At 42.9% G+C, this 18,392-nt stretch overlaps 1 protein-coding gene across 1 annotated transcript; it reads left to right on the top strand.

The window, feature by feature from the left end:
* Positions 1-5,769: 5,769 nt before the first annotated feature.
* On the top strand, positions 5,770-18,283 carry casp2 (caspase 2, apoptosis-related cysteine peptidase). Its single transcript, XM_070443873.1, is given in 14 exon segments — positions 5,770-5,819; positions 6,543-6,699; positions 7,221-7,382; positions 12,043-12,115; positions 12,652-12,743; positions 14,162-14,344; positions 14,748-14,876; positions 14,958-15,048; positions 15,153-15,189; positions 15,191-15,304; positions 15,306-15,336; position 15,620; positions 15,925-16,034; positions 16,144-18,283. Coding segments are annotated over 13 exon segments (1,311 nt in total). The 5' UTR covers positions 5,770-5,819; positions 6,543-6,546; the 3' UTR covers positions 16,279-18,283.
* The last annotated feature ends 109 nt before the right edge of the window (positions 18,284-18,392 follow it).

The following is an 18,392-nucleotide window of genomic DNA, read 5'->3' on the forward strand; positions in this document are numbered from 1 at the left end:
GGCTCGGATAATAAATGTAGCAGGTTTGGAGAATTAGGTTAGATTTGGGAAAAAGGTTAGGGTTAGCTAAAATGAAAAAATAATCAACTTTTGACATCAATTTGATAAACTGTATCCCATCTAGCAATGACCATGCGAAAGTGAGTAGTTTATGTTGAAAAACACTGGCATCCATCTTGGACATTGTCTCTAGTTAATTTATAAGCTAAGTACACTCTGCTCCTAAAATTAATACCAACTTTACCCTCTTCATGTAAAAATGAAAGACTGCTATTGGGTAAAGTATAAGCCTATACCTGAAAACATATCTACTATATACAAAATGTATTAGCTAAAACGATTATAACTATTATAGTTTGTAGTTCATGATTATCCATAACTGTAGAATTTTTTGTCTATAATTGTCAGTTATACGGCTGGCTATATGTTTATTGTGCCAGCCCTACTTCTGCAGCTATTTATTAACAAATAGGCAATACCAGTTGCTTCTATGATTTTCCAAAAGTTATGTCACTGTTTTAGAAGTATATTACCAAAGTCATCTATTGTACAGTAGACCGGGACTAAACCTTGCACTGGGTAGGTTATCCTTTGGAACCAGGGTTGAGCATCACGTGTTGTTAAAGGGATAGTTCACCCAAATAAAAAAATGACATGTTGATTTACTTATCCTGTAAGCAGTCTATGGAAAAGGTATGACAGCAATCCATGATTTGGTTTAGTTTCCCTGGCAGTTTGCACATGCAAACGTTAGCATTTGTGGCACAAATTCCATACAAGTCATGAGCAATGTTCCCTCACATTTTTTTCGGCACTAAGCAAATTTCAGGTCTGCAGTGCGCAAACTTGAAAGTTGTGAAAAGTCAGTGCAACTGTCTTTACTGTGAACACAGAGGCTGTACCCACTTTAAGTTACAGTTTAAACAGTGGTCAAGTAGGCTACTGTGGCTATTTTATCATAATGTCATAATCATAATCATCATAATCTACCAGAGTGGGCTACCATCAAAAACAATGGAGAAAATGCACCCCATAACATTTTTACATAGAAATAGCTGTTCTGTGTGGTGGCATATTTCTGCATTACCAAATGAGGGGAGTTACAAACTTCACACACCAGTCAGAGTTATACTTAAATTACATCTTTAATAATAAGAGCTTTGCAATTGCCTTTTTGACTTTCAATGATGCACGATCTCTAATGAACCATTGAAAAGTACAAACAGAAAAGTACAAAGATCTTTTATAGCCAAGATACACCCCTCTCAACTTACATGACGAACCACAGATCTTAGGAACAGTTCACAAAGGTTAAGATTTGTATGAAAGATATCTATAAAACAYAGCAGACAGTTACTGCTGTGTCAACAGTTTTCATTGTAAAGACCAGTGTCTGGCCCTCYTACTCCAAAMRGGAACCGTCTCTCCCTGGTACGGYATAGAASAGAAMCATTAGCTCATGTTCTCTGGRATGCTCTTTAGGTTTTATCACCCAAAGACATCGTAAATCTCCTCTGTCAGTGTTATCTCATAGAGGCCCATCCTCAGTAGAACACACACACACAATAGTTAACAGAATATTCTATTCTGTCGAATAAAACAACCATTATAATGCTATACAAGCATTCTAACATAATCTTGCAATTTTCCACGACATCTGTTGTTAAGCCCACAGCAGCAGCCATTGAGTGGTGTTCAATGTCAGCCTACATTCCATGAGACTTTTGAAAAAAAAAACATGCAGGGCTTGACATTAACCTGTTTATCCACTTGTCCTTCAGACAAGGAGGTGACTGAAAATGTTGTTGTGTTTGATGCAAGGAACCACTTTACAAGATATAAAATCAAATTTATTTATATAGCCCTTCTTACATCAGCTGATATATCAAAGTGCTGTACAGAAACCCAGCCTAAAACCCCAAACAGCAAGCAATGCAGGTGTAGAAGAAAAACTCCCTAGAAAGGCCCAAACCTCGGAAGAAACCTGGAGAGGAACCCGGCTATGAGGGGTGGCCAGTCCTCTCCTGGTTGTGCCGGGTGGAGATTATAACAGAACATGGCCAAGATGTTCAAATGTTCATAAATGACCAGCATGGTCAAATAATAATAATCACAGTAGTTGTCGAGGGTGCAACAAGTCAGCACCTCAGGAGTAAATGTCAATTGGCTTTTCATAGCCAATCATTGAGAGTATCTCTACCCCTCCTGCTGTCTCTAGAGAGTTGAAAACAGCAGGTCTGGGTCAGGTAGCACGTCCTGTGAACAGGTCAGGGTTCCATAGCCGCAGGCAGAACAGTTGAAACTGGAGCAGCAGCACGGCCAGGTGGACTGGGGACAGCAAGGAGTCATCATGCCAGGTAGTCCTGAGGCATGGTCCTAGGGCTCAGGTCCTCCGAGAGAGAGAAAGAGAGAAAGAGAGAATTAGAAAGAGCATACTTAAATTCACACAGGACACCGGATAAGACAGGAGAAATTCTCCAGATATAACAGACTGACCCTAGCCCCCCGACACATAAACTACTGCAGCATAAATACTGGAGGCTGAGACAGGAGGGGTCAGGAGACACTGTCAGGAGACATCCGATGATCCCCCGGACAGGGCCAAACAGGCAGGATATAACCCCACCCACTTTGCCAAAGCACAGCCCACACACCACTAGAGGGATATCTTCAACCACCAACTTACCATCCTGAGACATAGCCCACAAAGATCTCCGCCACGGCACAACCCAAGGGGGGGCGCCAACCCAGACAGGAAGACCCACATCAGCGACTCAACCCACTCAAGTGACGCACCCCTCCTAGGGACGGCATGGAAGAGCACAAGTAAGCCAGTGACTCAGCCCCTGTAATAGTGTTTGAGGCAGAGAATCCCAGTGGAGAGAGGGGAACCGGCCAGGCAGAGACAGCAAGGGCGGTTCGTTGCTCCCGTGCCTTTCCATTCACCTTCACACTCCTGGGCCAGACTACCCTCAATCATATGACCTACTGAAGAGATGAGTCTTCAATAAAGACTTAAAGGTTGAGACAGAGCCTGCGTCTCTCACATGGGTAGGCAGACCATTCCATAAAAATTGAGCTCTATAGGAGAAAGCCCTGCCTCCCGCTGTTTGCTTAGACATTCTAGGGACAATTAGGAGGCCTGCGTCTTGTGACCGTAGTGTACGTGTAGGTATGTACGGAAGGACCAAATCGGAAAGATAGGTAGGAGAAAGCCCATCTAATGCTTTGTAGGTTAGCAGTAAAACATCAGCCCTTGCCTTAACAGAAAATGTGGTTCTAGTCAGGATTCTAGCAGCCGTATTTAGCACTAACTGAAGTTTATTTAGTGCTTTATCCGGGTAGCCGGAAAGTAGAGCATTGCAGTAGTCTAACCCAGAAGTAACAAAAGCATGGATACATTTTTCTGCATAATTTTTGGACAGGAAATTTCAGATTTTTGCAATATTACGTAGATGGAAAAAAGCTGTCCTTGAAACAGTCTTGATATGTTCGTCAAAAGAGAGATCAGGGTCCAGAGTAACGCCAAGGTCCTTCACAGTTTTATTTGAGACGACTGTACAACCATCAAGATTAATTGTCAGAATAAGACTAATTGTCAAAATAAAATGTATTATTATTCCCATACCACTATTACAGAGAATCAGACAAATTATGCTACCCTCTGCCTATTGGCTACTTAGCTTATTCAACCCTGTCCCAAAACACAACACTGCCCCTTCAAGACAAAAAAAGCTCATTACCTGACTCGCTTTTCAAAGATGCCTAGAAATGTACACGTTTGTTCTCTTGTAGGAAGCAATCACTCCCCTATTGCTGTCAACAAATTATGTAACTGGGCTAAAAACTCATTAACTAGCAAAAGATATGAACAAAATATGCACACGTGGCTACATGTAGCTCTCGCTTTGATCTCAAAACAAGCACATCTACTCATTACCGCTCATGCTATAAACACAGTCCAGTTCAAAGTAAATGGCACAGATCCATATACATTGCCTTCAGACAGTATTCAGACCCCATTACTTTTTCCACATTTTGTTATGTTACAGCCTTATTCTAAAACTGATTACAGTTTCCCTCATCTATATACACACAATACCCCATAATGATGAAGCAAAAACAGGTTTTTAGACATATCACATTTACATAAGTATTCAGACCCTTTACTCAGTACTTTGTTGAAGCACCTTTGGCAGTAATGGCAGAGATGTTTGATCAGGTTCAAGTCCGGGCTCTGGCTGGGCCGTTTAAGGACATTCAGACACTTGTCCCGAAGCCACTCCTGGCTGTGTGCTTAAGGTAGTTGTCCTGTTGGAAGTACAGTCCGGGCTCTGTTCATCTTTCCCCCGACCCTGACTAGTCTCCCAGTCCCTGCCACTGAAAAACATCCCCACAGCATGATGCTGCCACCACAGTGCTTCACCGTAAGGATGGTGCAAGGTTTACTCCAGATATGATACTTGGCATTCAGTCCAAAGAGTTCAATCTTGGTTTCATCAGACCAGAGAATCTTGTCTCTCATGGTCAGAGTCCTTCAGGTGCCTTTTGGCAAACTCCAAGCAGGCTGTCATGTGCCTTACTGAGGAGTGGCTTTCATCTGGCCACTCTACCATAAAGGCCTGATTGGTGGAGTGCTGCAGAGATGGTTGTCCTTCTGGAAGGTTCTCCCATCTCCACAGAGGAACGCTGGAGCTCTGTCAGAGTGACCCTCGGGTTCTTGGTCACCTCCCTGACCAAGGACCTTCTCTCCCGATTGCTCAGTTTGACCGGGCAGTCAGATCTAGGAAGAGTCTTGGTGGTTCCAAACTTCTTCCATTTAAGAATGATGGAGCCCACTGTGTTTGTTGGGACCTTCAATGCTGCAGAATTATTTTTGTACCCTTCCCCATATCTTTGCCTCAACAATCCTGTCTCGGCGCTCTACGGACAATTCCTTCGACTTCATGGCTTGGTTTTTGCTCTGACATGCACTGTCAACTGTGGGACTTTATATAGACAGGTGTGTGCCTTTCCAAATCATGTCCAATCAATTTAATTTACCACAGGTGGACTCCAATCAAATTGTAGAAACATCTCAAGGATGATCAATTGAAACAGTATACACCTGAGCTCAATTTCGAGTCTCATAGCAAAGGGTCTGTATACTTATGTAAATAAAATGTGCAAAAATGTTGAAAAACCTGTTTCCGCTTTGTCATTGTGAGGTATTGTGTGTAGATCGATGAGGAAAAATATATTTAATCCATTTTAGAATAAGGCTGTAACGTAACAAAATGTGGAAAAAGTCAAGGGGTCTGAATACTTTCCGAATGCACTGTATGTTCATACTGTATCTATAAATACAACATATTTGGCTCCATTTATGCAATAAGGTCAATTATGTCGTGGCATTTTAAGAATCATTTTTCACATCAATCAACAGTAGTTGGGCAAATATGGATTTCTCACAATCAAAAATTCCTTGTGGACAGATGTGAGCTGTTTCCAGTTCATTCCTGAATCCCACTCCCTTATTTCCTACAAATGCCATGCCATCCTCTCTACTTCATCTAAACATTAGATGGCTGTTTATGTCAGTCTTCCATGATATTCTTATCAATTGGCTGATTATTTACTGTAACAACCGATTCAAATTCAAAATGAATTTGATAAATACGTTTCCAACCACGCCCTGGGAAAGCTGACTCGTATTCGCCCAGGAAAACGTCAATCCAAATTTTCCGAACTGTCATTGGCTATAATCCAACACAATGAATTTAGACCACTCCCGCTACCATTTTCACACATTGCAGAGGCGCGGAAGTTGGTTTACGTGGGTAAGTTATGTTGTTCATTTGTGCGAAATAATTTCAAATACAGTTAGCTAAATTGGCTATCTAGTTTCAGGACAGATAGGGTTGGGAGCAGATGAACGCATTGAAAGTGTTCTGAATGTTTGAAATCCACAAAAAAAATAACATCCCAACGTTAGCATGCCGATGTAACGTTAGCTGTTGCATATCTAAAGTTAAATGTACATTGTTTTGAAAAATGCAACGATACTGATTGACACTTGCTTACACTGTGAACAAATTTCTTAGCATAGCTACCTGTTTTTATGCAATACAATTTACAATTTAGTATTGTTCGGACGTCAAGGTGATGTCAACTTTTCCTTCACACATTAATTATTAGCTAGCTAACGCGTTAGCTGGAGACAGCTGGCTAACGTTACCTGACAGTCATTGTAAGTATCTGCTGCTGAGTGTTACCGGACTTTGGAAAGAATAGGAGATAACTACCAATTACTTTCTCGTATTCATCCAGACAGCTAGCTAACTAGTATAATGTTAGTTATCTTACAGAAAKACGCATTCAGCATCCTTACCACTCCGATTTAGAAAACAAGGTAAATTGAGCTATTATAATAGCTAGATACAATGCCAATGAGTAACGTTTACACGTTGTTGAGAAGCTAGGCCTATATACCGCGCTACGGTTTTGCAAGAAGAATGGAAGTTGACAGTAAATGAAGCGTTTTCCTGTGTCTTGTCTCGAAGCAGAATGTTGGGGGAATGCGGTATGCTGGAACGAGACAAAAGGGGGCTTCGGAAATACGCTGTGACTCTCTGCAAAGAGATGGTGGTGGACGAGCTGTTCATTCAGTCGCTGCAGACAGACGACATTCTCACCGACAGCATGGCAGAAGGCATCCTGGTATGTTGTTCAATTGTGTAGCTCGATACTACCAGGTCAGGTGACTTATGACACTTATCAACTTCAAAATCGAATCAAATCAAATGTATTTATATAGCCCTTCTTACATCAGCTGATATCTCAAAGTGCTGTACAGAAACCCAGCCTAAAACCCCAAACAGCAAGCAATGCAGGTGTAGAAGCACGCATTCATGGCCCAAATGTCTTATTGTTGATTTATGTCATTAACTTCAATCATGTAATCAAATGTGAATGTTAGTGTAGATCAGGGTTCCCCATACTTGGTCCTTGAAACTCGTTCTTGCTCCCTGTGCATGTTTATTTTCTGCCCCAAGCACTACACAGCTGGTTGAAATATTCRAAGCTTGATGATGAGTTGGTTATTTGAATCGTGTAGTGCTATGGCAAAAAACTAAATGTGCACCTGGGGGGGCAGGACCCAGTTTCGGAAACCCTTGTGTAGATTACCATGTCTTTCACTTTCTATTTTTTCTAATCTGGTGATATCCGTTGTTCCCCAGGCGGAGCCGACCTCCCACAAGCGGAGCTGGCGTCTGCTGTCCCTGCTCCCCAAGCGTGGTCCCAGAGCCTTCAGCAGCTTCTGCTCAGCACTGAGAGACACAGAGCAGCAGCACCTATGTGCCCTGCTCACAGAGTCACCAGAGAGGGACGGAGAGAGACAGGTGAGTGGGCACTGGGTGCCACACCACACACAGCACAATAATCAGATGTTGATCCTGACAGACGAGCAGAAGGACAAAGATAGAAAGGGAGAGGGTAGACATGGAGAGAGAGGGGTGAGTGCCACAACCAACCCAAGCCTCAAACTGCACCCCTTACTCAGTGTCCCCAGACAGCTAGGGCGAAAGACAGGGCTGAGGGGGTGAGTTCCACAAAATACCCAATCCAAGCTTCAGACCGCTACGCCCCATTCACAAAGACCCCAGTCAAAGACAGTGAGGAAGAGGGGGATGAAGAGAAAGAGGTGAGCGCTACTCAACACCTAGCCCAAGCTACAGACTAAGTAAGAATATTTTCCTGGTATTTTACAAATGTTCCATCCCAAGAATAAAACAACTTTTCTCCCGTGTAACCCTATATTTCCCGCCAAAACTGGAAGTGGCATTCAAAAGCATTATAAAGCATATAAATATGCAATGAAAATTCAAACCTAATGCTACCTGAGTCTGATACATTTTATGAGCCTTACATTAAAGACATTTAATGACCCCAAAAAGTCCAAATAATTGTGCTATTATCTATAGGATATAGGCTACTGCACATTATGCACGACAGAGAAGCATAAAACCCCATAGATGTAGCTAGCTATATGCTCTCTTGGGTAAATAAACGAAACAAGCTCCAGTAGGCTAATCTTTTTGAGTGTGAACTGTATTACTGTACTGTATTATATGGACTGGTATTACGTACATCGTTCAAACCATGATAAAGCAGAAGAGAACACGCGGTTCTGGTGCAGCACATGCAGCCTACAAAGTTACAAATATAGGCTAGAGAATTTATTTTAATTTTGAAATGTAATAGGGACTATTTGTATAAATAGTAGGCTGACGGATATATACCTTTTTCATAATATTTCCCCTGATGTTATTAGCCTTTCTCCTCTTTCTCCCTCTATTGTTGCTTTATTCCTTCCTTGCTTTCAACAGTTACATTAAATATTTTCCAATCTCCCTCATCATTCTAATGACATCCTTGAATAATATATAGCCCCCGTGATATGCAACTTTTCAGGGAAGTTAGGAACCAATATACACAGGCAAATATAAAGTCCATGGAGAATAAGAGCACCCCCTCCCAGTTGCCCACTGCACTGAGGCTAGGAAACACTGTTACCACTGATAAATCCACTATAATTGAGAATTTCAATAAGCATTTTTCTACGGCTGGCCATGCTTTCCACCTGGCTACCCCTACCCCGGTCAACTGCCCGGCACCCCCCACAGCAACTCGCCCAAGCCTCCCCATTTCTCCTTTACCCAAATCCAGATAGCTGATGTTCTGAAAGAGCTGCAAATCAGCCGGGCTAGACAATCTGGACCCTCTCCTTCTAAAATGATCTGCCGCAATTGTTGCAACCCCTATTACTAGCCTGTTCAACTTCTTTCGTATCATCTGAAATTCCCAAAGATTGGAAAGCTGCCGCGATCATCCCCCTTTTCAAAGGGGGTGACACTCTAGACCCAAACTGCTACAGACCTAAATCTATCCTACCTTGCCTTTCTAAGGTCTTTGAAAGCCAAGTTAACAAACAGATTACCGACCATTTTGAATCCCACCGTACCTTCTCCGCTATGCAATCTGGTTTCAGAGCTGGTCATGGGTACACCTCAGCCATGCTCTAGGTCCTAAACGATATCATAACCGCCATCGATAAGACACATTACTGTGCAGCTCTATTCATCGACCTGGCCAAGGCTTTTGACTCTGTCAATCACCAAATTCTTATCGGCAGACTAAACAGCCTTGGTTTCTCAAATGACTACCTCGCCTGGTTCACCAACTACTTCTCTGATAGAGTTCAGTGTGTCAAATCGGAGGGCCTGTTGTCTGGACCTCAGACAGTCTCTATGGGGGTGCCACAGGGTTCAATTCTCGGGCCGACTCTTCTCTGTATACATCAATGATGTCGCTCTTGCTGCTGGTGATTCTCTGATCCACCTCTACATAGATTCTGTATACTTCTGGCCCTTCTTTGGACACTGTGTTAACTAACCTCCAGACGAGCTTCATTGCCATACAACTCTCCTTCCGTTGCCTCCAACTGCTCTTAAATGCAAGTAAAACTAAATGCTTGCTCTTCAGCCAATCGCTGCCCGTCCGTCCAGCATCACTACTCTGGACGGTTCTGACTTAGAATATGTGGACAACTACAAATACCTAGGTGTCTGGTTAGACTGTAAACTCTCCTTCCAGACTCACATTAAGGATCTCCAATCCAAAATTAATTCTAGAATCAGCTTCCTATTCCGCAACAAAGCATCCTTCACTCATGCTGCCAAACATACCCTGACGTGCCAACTGAACCCTCCCTACCCGATCCTCGCTAGCGCTCTAGCGCGATGCAATTTAGACATATAATACGCTCCATCCTAACACTCTACTCAACAAATTGGATGCAGTCTATCACAGTGCCATCCGTTTTGTCACCAAAGCCCCATATACTACCCACCACTGCGACCTGTACGTCTTGTTGGCTGGCCCCGTTTCATACTCGTCGCTAGACCCACTGGCTCCAAGTCATCTACAAGTCTCTGCTAGGTAAAGCCCCGCCTTATCTCAGCTCACATGGTCAACATAGCAGCACCTACCCGTAGCACGTGCTCCAGAAGGTATATCTCACTAATCACCCCCAAAGCCAATTCCTCCTTTGGCAGCCTTTCCTTCTAGTTCTCTGCTGTGCCAATGACTGGAAACATCATACTGTGTCAACAAATCCATCGTGAAGCTGTAGACTCATATCTCCCTCACTAGCTTTAAGCACCAGCTGTCAGAGCAGCTCAGAGATCACAGCACCTGTACATAGCCCATCTGTAATATAGCCCATCCAACTACCTCATCCCCATACTGTATTTATTTATTTATCTTGCTCCTTTGCACCCCAGTATCTCTACTTGCACATTCATCTTCTGCACATCAATCACTCCAGTGTTTAATTGGTATATTGTAATTACTTCGCCACCATGGCCTGTTTATTGCCTTACCTCTCTTATCTTACCTAATTTGCAAATCAAATCAAAGTTTATTTGCCACGTGCGCCGAATACAACAGGTATTACAGTGAAATGCTTACTTAAAATGCACACACTGTATATAGATTTTTTTCTACTGTATTATTGACTGTATGTTTGTTTATTCCATGTGTAACTCTGTGTTGTTGTATGTGTCAAACTGCTTTGCTTTATTCTTGGCCAGGTCGCAGTCGTAAATGAGAACTTGTTCTCAACTAGCCTACCTGGTTAAATCAAGGTGAATAAAACAAATATATTGCTAGAATTAGATGCAGAAGGCTTTCACTTCTCTTCATGAAGATATAATGGTTATGGGTCTGAATAAATAACTGCTATAGCCTTCTGCCATTGCACGCATTCACTGTTCTTTCAAACTACCCGTGAGTTCTGTTGGCTGCTGTATTTAACATTCAGCAAAAAATATATTGCATTCCTCTTCGAATAGTCTATTGGTGTAAGAAATGCTAAAAAGATTGTCTAGTCTAGCTTTTTCTGCATGGGACTCACAAAACGCTCCTTAGCTCTAAGGCGTGGCCAGCGGAGCACAGGCTCTTGCGTATTGTACAAGAGACACAGGCTATAAGTTAGATGCTTATTATGCATAACCCGTCATTAATTAGCTAAATATAAGGCTAATAATGTATTACCTGAAAGAGGTAGGCTAGAACATCTATATATGTCAATTTAGAACAGGATTATCTATTTTGGATGCAATTTGAATGGAGTTGATGGAGATAGTGTGTGCACTGATTTAAAGCAACGCTATTCGAGTGATAGGCTGTTTTTAAAACTCTTTACAATAAAAGAAAAACAAGGTGGCCCCTGAAAGCCAGATCATTCTGTCTTTATATTACTGTAGCATAGGCTATGCTGCAGTCAATGTATGCCCACCTGTCACAAGAAAACACGTTACCATGATGAGATGATACAGGAAGAGTAGCTGCTGCTTTTGCAACAGCTAATGGGGATCCTAATAAAATACCAATACAGTAGGTCCTCCTACATGCATTGTGAATTGCGCTCCATACTGAGATGGGCTGTCTGTCCCCACCCTGAGCGTTGATTCATCATGCAGCGGCCGTAGAGAAGCCAGATTTAGACATCGCGTATCATTTTAACAGTTCCATTTCACTCCATGCTGTTCATATAAATCATTTATTATAATTTACCGGTTTCTCACAGTTATTTATCCTRGGAAAGAGGAGTGGTTTTGGACAGTAAATCTCGGAAACCGGGTTCCTGCCATTCAACCCTACTACAGACTGTCCCCCCCCAGAGTCCCCAGACAGTCACTAGAGAAAGAAGTGACCACAACACTCCCAACCCAAGCTACAGACTGCTGTAACAGGAAGAAAGAGGGGGATGGGGAGAAAGAGGGGAATAAGAAAAGAGAAGGAGAGATGTAGATTGGGAGAGAGGTGAGAGTCAGCCATCACTCCCAACCCAAGCCTCCTCTGGATGTTTTGGTATTCACACTGCAGACGAGGAAAAAAATCAGGAATGAACTGGTTTTGCCTATAAATGTTCAGATTGTATTGACGTCGAAGGTAAATTAAAACATGGTTAAATTCTCCATTTCCTTTGTCTTTCAGAGATATGTGGACTCTCCCCTCCCACTGCCCACCCAGGAGGGGATGGTTCCAGCCAAGAGARCCAGAACACAAGGTGAGTAGAGCAGTCATCTGAGCTGGGTGCATTCAAGATCACAGTTTTACAACTGTTTCATTCACAATATTTGCACGTTTCCTAGGAGATCATGGGAGGGGTTGTTTGTGTGGTTGTTTGGGAAAAATGTAATAAATGTAATCATTCTGTTTGTTGGCTTGTAACTCAGTCTTTTATAAAAAGCTATTTTTAATAAATCCAATAAAACTGTGTAAATGAAAATGTCCCCATTGAGTCCAGTTGTATAATTTGATCAGTGTGGAAGCAGTGTGCTGTAGCCTTGGTGTGGAGTGCCACTGCCCAGCCAGTCTCGCCACCTGCAGGCACCACGCCCGTGTGACTTGCTCACATAGCTGTAGTACAAAGGTTGTTACAACACCATTATATGTTGCTAACAGCTTCCCTTTCAAGRCAGAAACRTGACCTTGAATGGAACCCTKCTCTGATGGGCATTATTGTAATTGTTTGTCTCCACTGGTGTAATYTATGGAATGAAATGCATGCAGGGTGTAAYGTCATCCTAATATGTGTTTCAGAGTCAATGGAGATGTGTCTGGATGCAGACAGTCCCATCACCAGCCCTGTTCTTCCCTGTACACCAGACTTCTACCTAAAACACTGCCAACAGGTACAACGCTCACTGTTAATACAAACCCACTCAACAGGTACAACGCTCACTGTTAATACAAACCTCTAAATCACCTGTCTGTACCATGCCACTGCCAACAGTACAACACTCACTGTTAATACAAACTAGTAAATCACTGTCTGTACCATGCACTGCCACAGGACAACGCTCATGTTAATACAACCTCTAAATCACCTGTCTGTACCATGCCACTGCCAACAGGTACAACGCTCACTGTTAATTACAAACCTCTAAATCACCTGTCTGTACCATGCCATGCCAACAGGTACAACACTCACGTTAATACAACATAAATCACCTGTCTGTACCATGTCACTGCCAACAGTACAAACACTCACGGTTAATACAAACCAGTAAATCACCTGTCTGTACCATGTCACTGCCAACAGGTACAACACTCACTGTTAATACAAACCAGTAAATCACCTGTCTGTACCATGTCACTGCCAACAGGTACAACACTCACTGTTAATACAAACCAGTAAACACTGTCTGTACCATGTCACTGCCAACAGGTACAACACTCACTGTTAATACAAACCAGTAAATCACCTGTCTGTACCATGTCACTGCCAACAGGTACAACACTCACTGTTAATACAAACCAGTAAATCACCTGTCTGTACCATGTCATGCCAACAGGTTAAACACAGTCTCTGTCTGGTATCTCTTACCTGAGACAATTAACGTTGTTAACTGCTGAATATTTTTGGTTCTCATATTGTTCACTGCAAATACAACTGTTTTCAAGGCAGCAGCCACTGCAACATGCACCTTTGCAACAAACACATGCATGTACTTCCTGTGTCCAGAATGTGTTTCCAGCTGCTGTTTAGCTRCATTGTCCCCCAAGGTATTTCTAGGGAGCTGCAGAGCAGATCTTCCTATTCATCCACCTCAACCTGTAACAGCTGTTGAAGTGTCTACACTCTAAACAGACAGATATTAGACTTCTGCAGTATAGACAGAGTTTAGACAGTACCAGGGGAGCCCCACTGGTCCGTAGAAGACAGTGTTTGTCTAGACCACAGTCAGTTTGACAGGAAAGAGAGACAGGGAGAATTCCCCCAGCCCATGTGTTGAAGTCTCTGTAAACCTGCTCAGGTTGGGGATGATTCATCACTGAGCTCCACTGGGGTGTAAAACTGTCATTGAAGTACAGGKACAGAAACCACAACAAACACTGCCGAGAACAGCAGCAACGTAAGCACATCATTATTTTCCTTCAGGTAAACCATGTCATTTTCTCACGCTGCATTTTTGTCTCTTTTCCCTCCCTCTTTTCTCCTCCTTTCCCTTTCTTCTCGCTTTCTTTCCTCCCTTTGCATCTCTCTCCTCCCCTCACACTTTCTCTCTCCTCCCCCTCTCCTCTCTTTCTCCCTTTCTCTCCCCTTCAGTCCTATAGTATGGTGTCCAGTCCTCGTGGCCTGGCCTTGGTGATCAGTAACGTCTCCTTTGACCCCTGTGCTGCTCCTGACCTGGACTCCAGGAAGGGAGGGGAGGTGGACGAGGAGGTCCTCAGGAAGGTGTTCACTGAGCTGGACTACATAGTCACTGTCCGGAGAGACCTCACAGCTCAGGTAACACACACACACACACACACACACAGACACACACACACACAGACAGTAAGACAGTGGTGCCAAAGGTACAGCAGTGCTTCAACCAACATGGACTATATCGGTGGATCCCCCACTAGCTTCCATCTGTGGAACTCAGGTATTTGTTTGCCTTGATCTTCACATAGACCTGTTGCTATTAGAGTCATGGTGCTAGTTAGTGGAGACAGCTGTTTGTAGCATTGGTCTTTCCATGACCATGTSTTTACAATGCCAAGAACAAAGGGGGAATTTACARCTCTACACTTCCTCTCTGTATAACTAGTGGCGCTTGCACTTTGTGACAAAATGTACCAAAATAATTCTAAAAGTGCTATGTAATTAGAATATAGTGAAATACTTGATTGATCTCTCTCTATGACAGGGCATGCGGGCGTGCATTGAGCAGTTTGGCAGACGGCAGCAGCACCAGACCGTATCCAGCTGTGTGGTGTGTCTGCTGTCCCATGGAGTAGAGGGGGCTATCTACGGTACAGACGGACAGCTACTGGAGGTGTGTGTGACCTCATTCAGTTGAGAGAGAAACCCTTTCTGATGATAATAATCATATTAATTGAATCTCTGTCTCTCTCAGTTGGACTGGGTGTTTGAGGCGTTTGACAACGCCCACTGTCCTCTACTGCAGAATAAACCCAAGATGTTCTTCATCCAGGCCTGCAGAGGAGGTGAGCTCACACACTTCTCTCTGCCTCACTCTCCCTCCTTCCCTTTCCCCAACCTCCCTCCCCGTTCTCTTCTTCTAACCCGTCTTCTCTCTGTCTCCCTCCAGAGGAGATGGACTGTGGGGTGGGCAGTCAGATGGGCCAGAGAGGACCAGTCTCCTGGCTGTGAACAGAGGGATGCAGGGAGGGAGGGAGAGGGGGATGGAGACACAAGGCAGACGGAGGAGAGAGGCAGGCTCAGAGTCAAACTGCCCCAGCGCCGACATGATCTGTGGCTTCGCTCCCTCAAAGGTGTGTGTGTTGTATGTTATGTATGATGTGTGAATGTTGGATATTTTGTGGTGTTTCTTTGTTGTGGTGTTGTTGGGGCCCTACTAGGTAATGTGTGTGTGGCCTACTAGGTAATGTAGTGGCTGTGGGCCCTACTAGGTAATGTAGTGGTGTTGGGCCCTACTAGTAATGTGTGTCTGTTGGGCCCTACTAGGTAATGAGTGTCTGTTGGGCCCTACTAGGTAATGAGTGTCTGTGGGCCTACTAGGTAATGAGTGTCTGTTGGGCCCTCTAGGTAGTGCAGGGTCTGGTTGGGCCTATAGGTAATGCAGGTGTCTGTTGGAGCTACTAGTATGAACACGGGTACCTGTTTTGGCCTACTAGTAATGTAGGGTCTGTTGGCCCTACTAGGTAATGAGTGTCTGTTGGCCCTACTAAGGTAATGTTGAGTGTCTGTTTGGCCTACTAGGTAATTAGTGTCTGTGCCCCTACTAGGTAATGTAGTGTGTGGGCCCTACTAGGTAATGTAGTGTGTGTGGGCCCTACTAGGTAATTGTACGTGTCTGTTGGGCCCTGCTAGGTAATGTAGTGTCTGTTGGGCTCTACTAGGCACTGCAGCCATGAGGAACACCAAGAGAGGATCCTGGTTCATCCAAGAGGTCAACTCAGCACTCCGCTTCAGAGCCAGAGACACACACCTATCAGATATACTGGTGCAGGTAAACACACACACACCACATATCACAGTCATAGTAAATACATTTTCCCTCAATAAAGTAGTTATCAGCAAATTCAGTGCTAGTAACCTTTTGTAACCTCTGTCCTCAGGTGAATGGTCGTATTAAAGACAGAGAAGGCTATGCTCCTGGCACCCCCCACCATCGCTGTAAGGAGATGTCTGAATTCACCAGCTCCCTCTGCAAAGACCTCTACCTGTTCCCCAAGTACCACCCTCAGTACTGACACGCACACATTTCTGCACCCCTACAGCACCACACCCACTACTGACACACACACATACTGTTACACACAATCATAGAGGATTAATTCATTCACATTTGCTGTGCAAATTCCCTCTCACAGACAAACTCTTGGAAAGGAAAATGGAACAAGTTGTTGTAAATCTATGTGCTTGGTAATGGGCATGAAGTATACATGACTGGTATGCAGCTGATGTGTGTACCTACCTATCAGCTAGGCTTGCTATATGTGAATCTGTGCCAGTTAGAAATGGGATTGAAATGTTCTAGGAAATATTTTTAGCTCGCTAACACACCAGAATATATTTAAATGTATCGCTTTTAATTTCTTACTAAACAGTAACTTTTGGGTTTGAAGATTATTCTTTTTTTAAACATGTATTTTGTATGCAGATCTATTTTTATCCATTTATTTTGTATCAAATCATTTTGAAGCTCTTTTTTGTAAGAATTGTAAAGCCCTTGTCTCCTTTTTATATTAAAAAATGTTTATTATAAAATGCATAACAWTATATGCATTAGAATAGGAAATCCCCCTGACCAAATGAAGGTATGTATCTGTGTCCATCTGATGGGCAGACAGGTGGTGGTGTAGAGTTATTGGCTGAGGATGCAGCATGGAGGGAGCTGCATTTCAATACCTTACTGTTTTTTTCCCCTCATCCTAGTAATCTGAGTCTTCCACTGAAGGATACTGGAACAAGTAGATATGATATTGGGAGTTTCATGTTTGTTAGCAATGATTTGATGTGTTATTGAGGCAACAAGTGTACTGCATTCCATTTGAGTAGAATGGAGTCATGACCATTTCTCTCACAAACAACTGTCCTCCCCCTCCCATCTCTCTACCTCCATGATGGGGTTACGGTCTAAGGCACTGCATCTYAGTGCAAGAGGCGTCACTACAGTCCCTGTTTCGAATCCAGGCTGTCACACATCCGGCTGTGATTGGGAGTCCCATAGGGCGGCGCACAATTGGCCCAGCGTCGCATCATCCAGGTTTGGATAGGGTAGGCCGTCATTGTAAATAAGAATTTGTTCTTAACTGACTTGCCTAGTTAAATAAAGGTTAAATTAAACATTTAGATTAATTAATGTTGTAACTACACTGGTATCCAGACTGTTATTACTTAGATGTGATGAAAGAAATGTCAACATTTTATTTAAATTAGATACATTTATATGTTACACCAATGAATTATATTAGAATTCTATGTAACTGCTTGTTATCTCTGATCATCTTGCGACCTAAGTTATCTACTCAACGTTTCCTTGACCATTAAGATTTCAGTTCACAAGATGGATGTACATGGATGTTTTAAAGATGTATGGATTGATTTTAAAGCAGCTACAGTATTTTCCTTTTCGATTTGATATGCAATATTCCATAGCAATGTGTGCCATGTGAAATATGTGTTAAGTATTGTCTTTAAAATACTTGGTTTATCATTTACATAGGATGATGCATCACATTCAAGTGTATGAGCAGCAATATTGATGTTTCTCAGAAWGAGTAGCAATGTGTTTGATTCTAACAGTGTTGAAGGGAAGAGTGATATGACAGGAACAGTATGAATTGAGCTGTTGACCAACCAATCACAGAGACAATGCGTAGTGATCATCTTTATAAGGGACAGTTCTATAGAGATCCTGTTAAATTAGTATTCTAATTATATGGACAGTTCACCCCAAAATCAAAGWGCCAGACGTTTGTTAGACGTTTTCCATTCGGTTTGAAGCCTCTAGTTCGGTTTGAACTAACTTAATGTGTACAATATAGCATCTACACAACTGGTGTGGTGGAAAGTCATATTTTTTTGATATTGTAAATGTTCCAAAAGTGGATTTTGTGGTGAAGTACTGAGGGCTGGGGTTCACTGCCATAAGCTAAGGAGCTGCTGGGGATGGGGGGGAGAATATGACTATGTCTAAAACAAAAGACTGCCAAATGTTCAAGAAAATAAACAGCCTTTTGTTTTAACTATGAATTGACTTTCTATGAGTTGTGTTGACATGCGCTGTGTGTGTGTGAGAGCACTGTACATATGTACGCTATGCATGATATTATATGTTGATCTCTCCTTGTTGCTGTTTGTT

The sequence above is a fragment of the Salvelinus sp. IW2-2015 genome, linkage group LG6.1 (assembly GCF_002910315.2).
Source record: "Salvelinus sp. IW2-2015 linkage group LG6.1, ASM291031v2, whole genome shotgun sequence".
Taxonomy (NCBI): Eukaryota; Metazoa; Chordata; class Actinopteri; order Salmoniformes; family Salmonidae; genus Salvelinus; species Salvelinus sp. IW2-2015.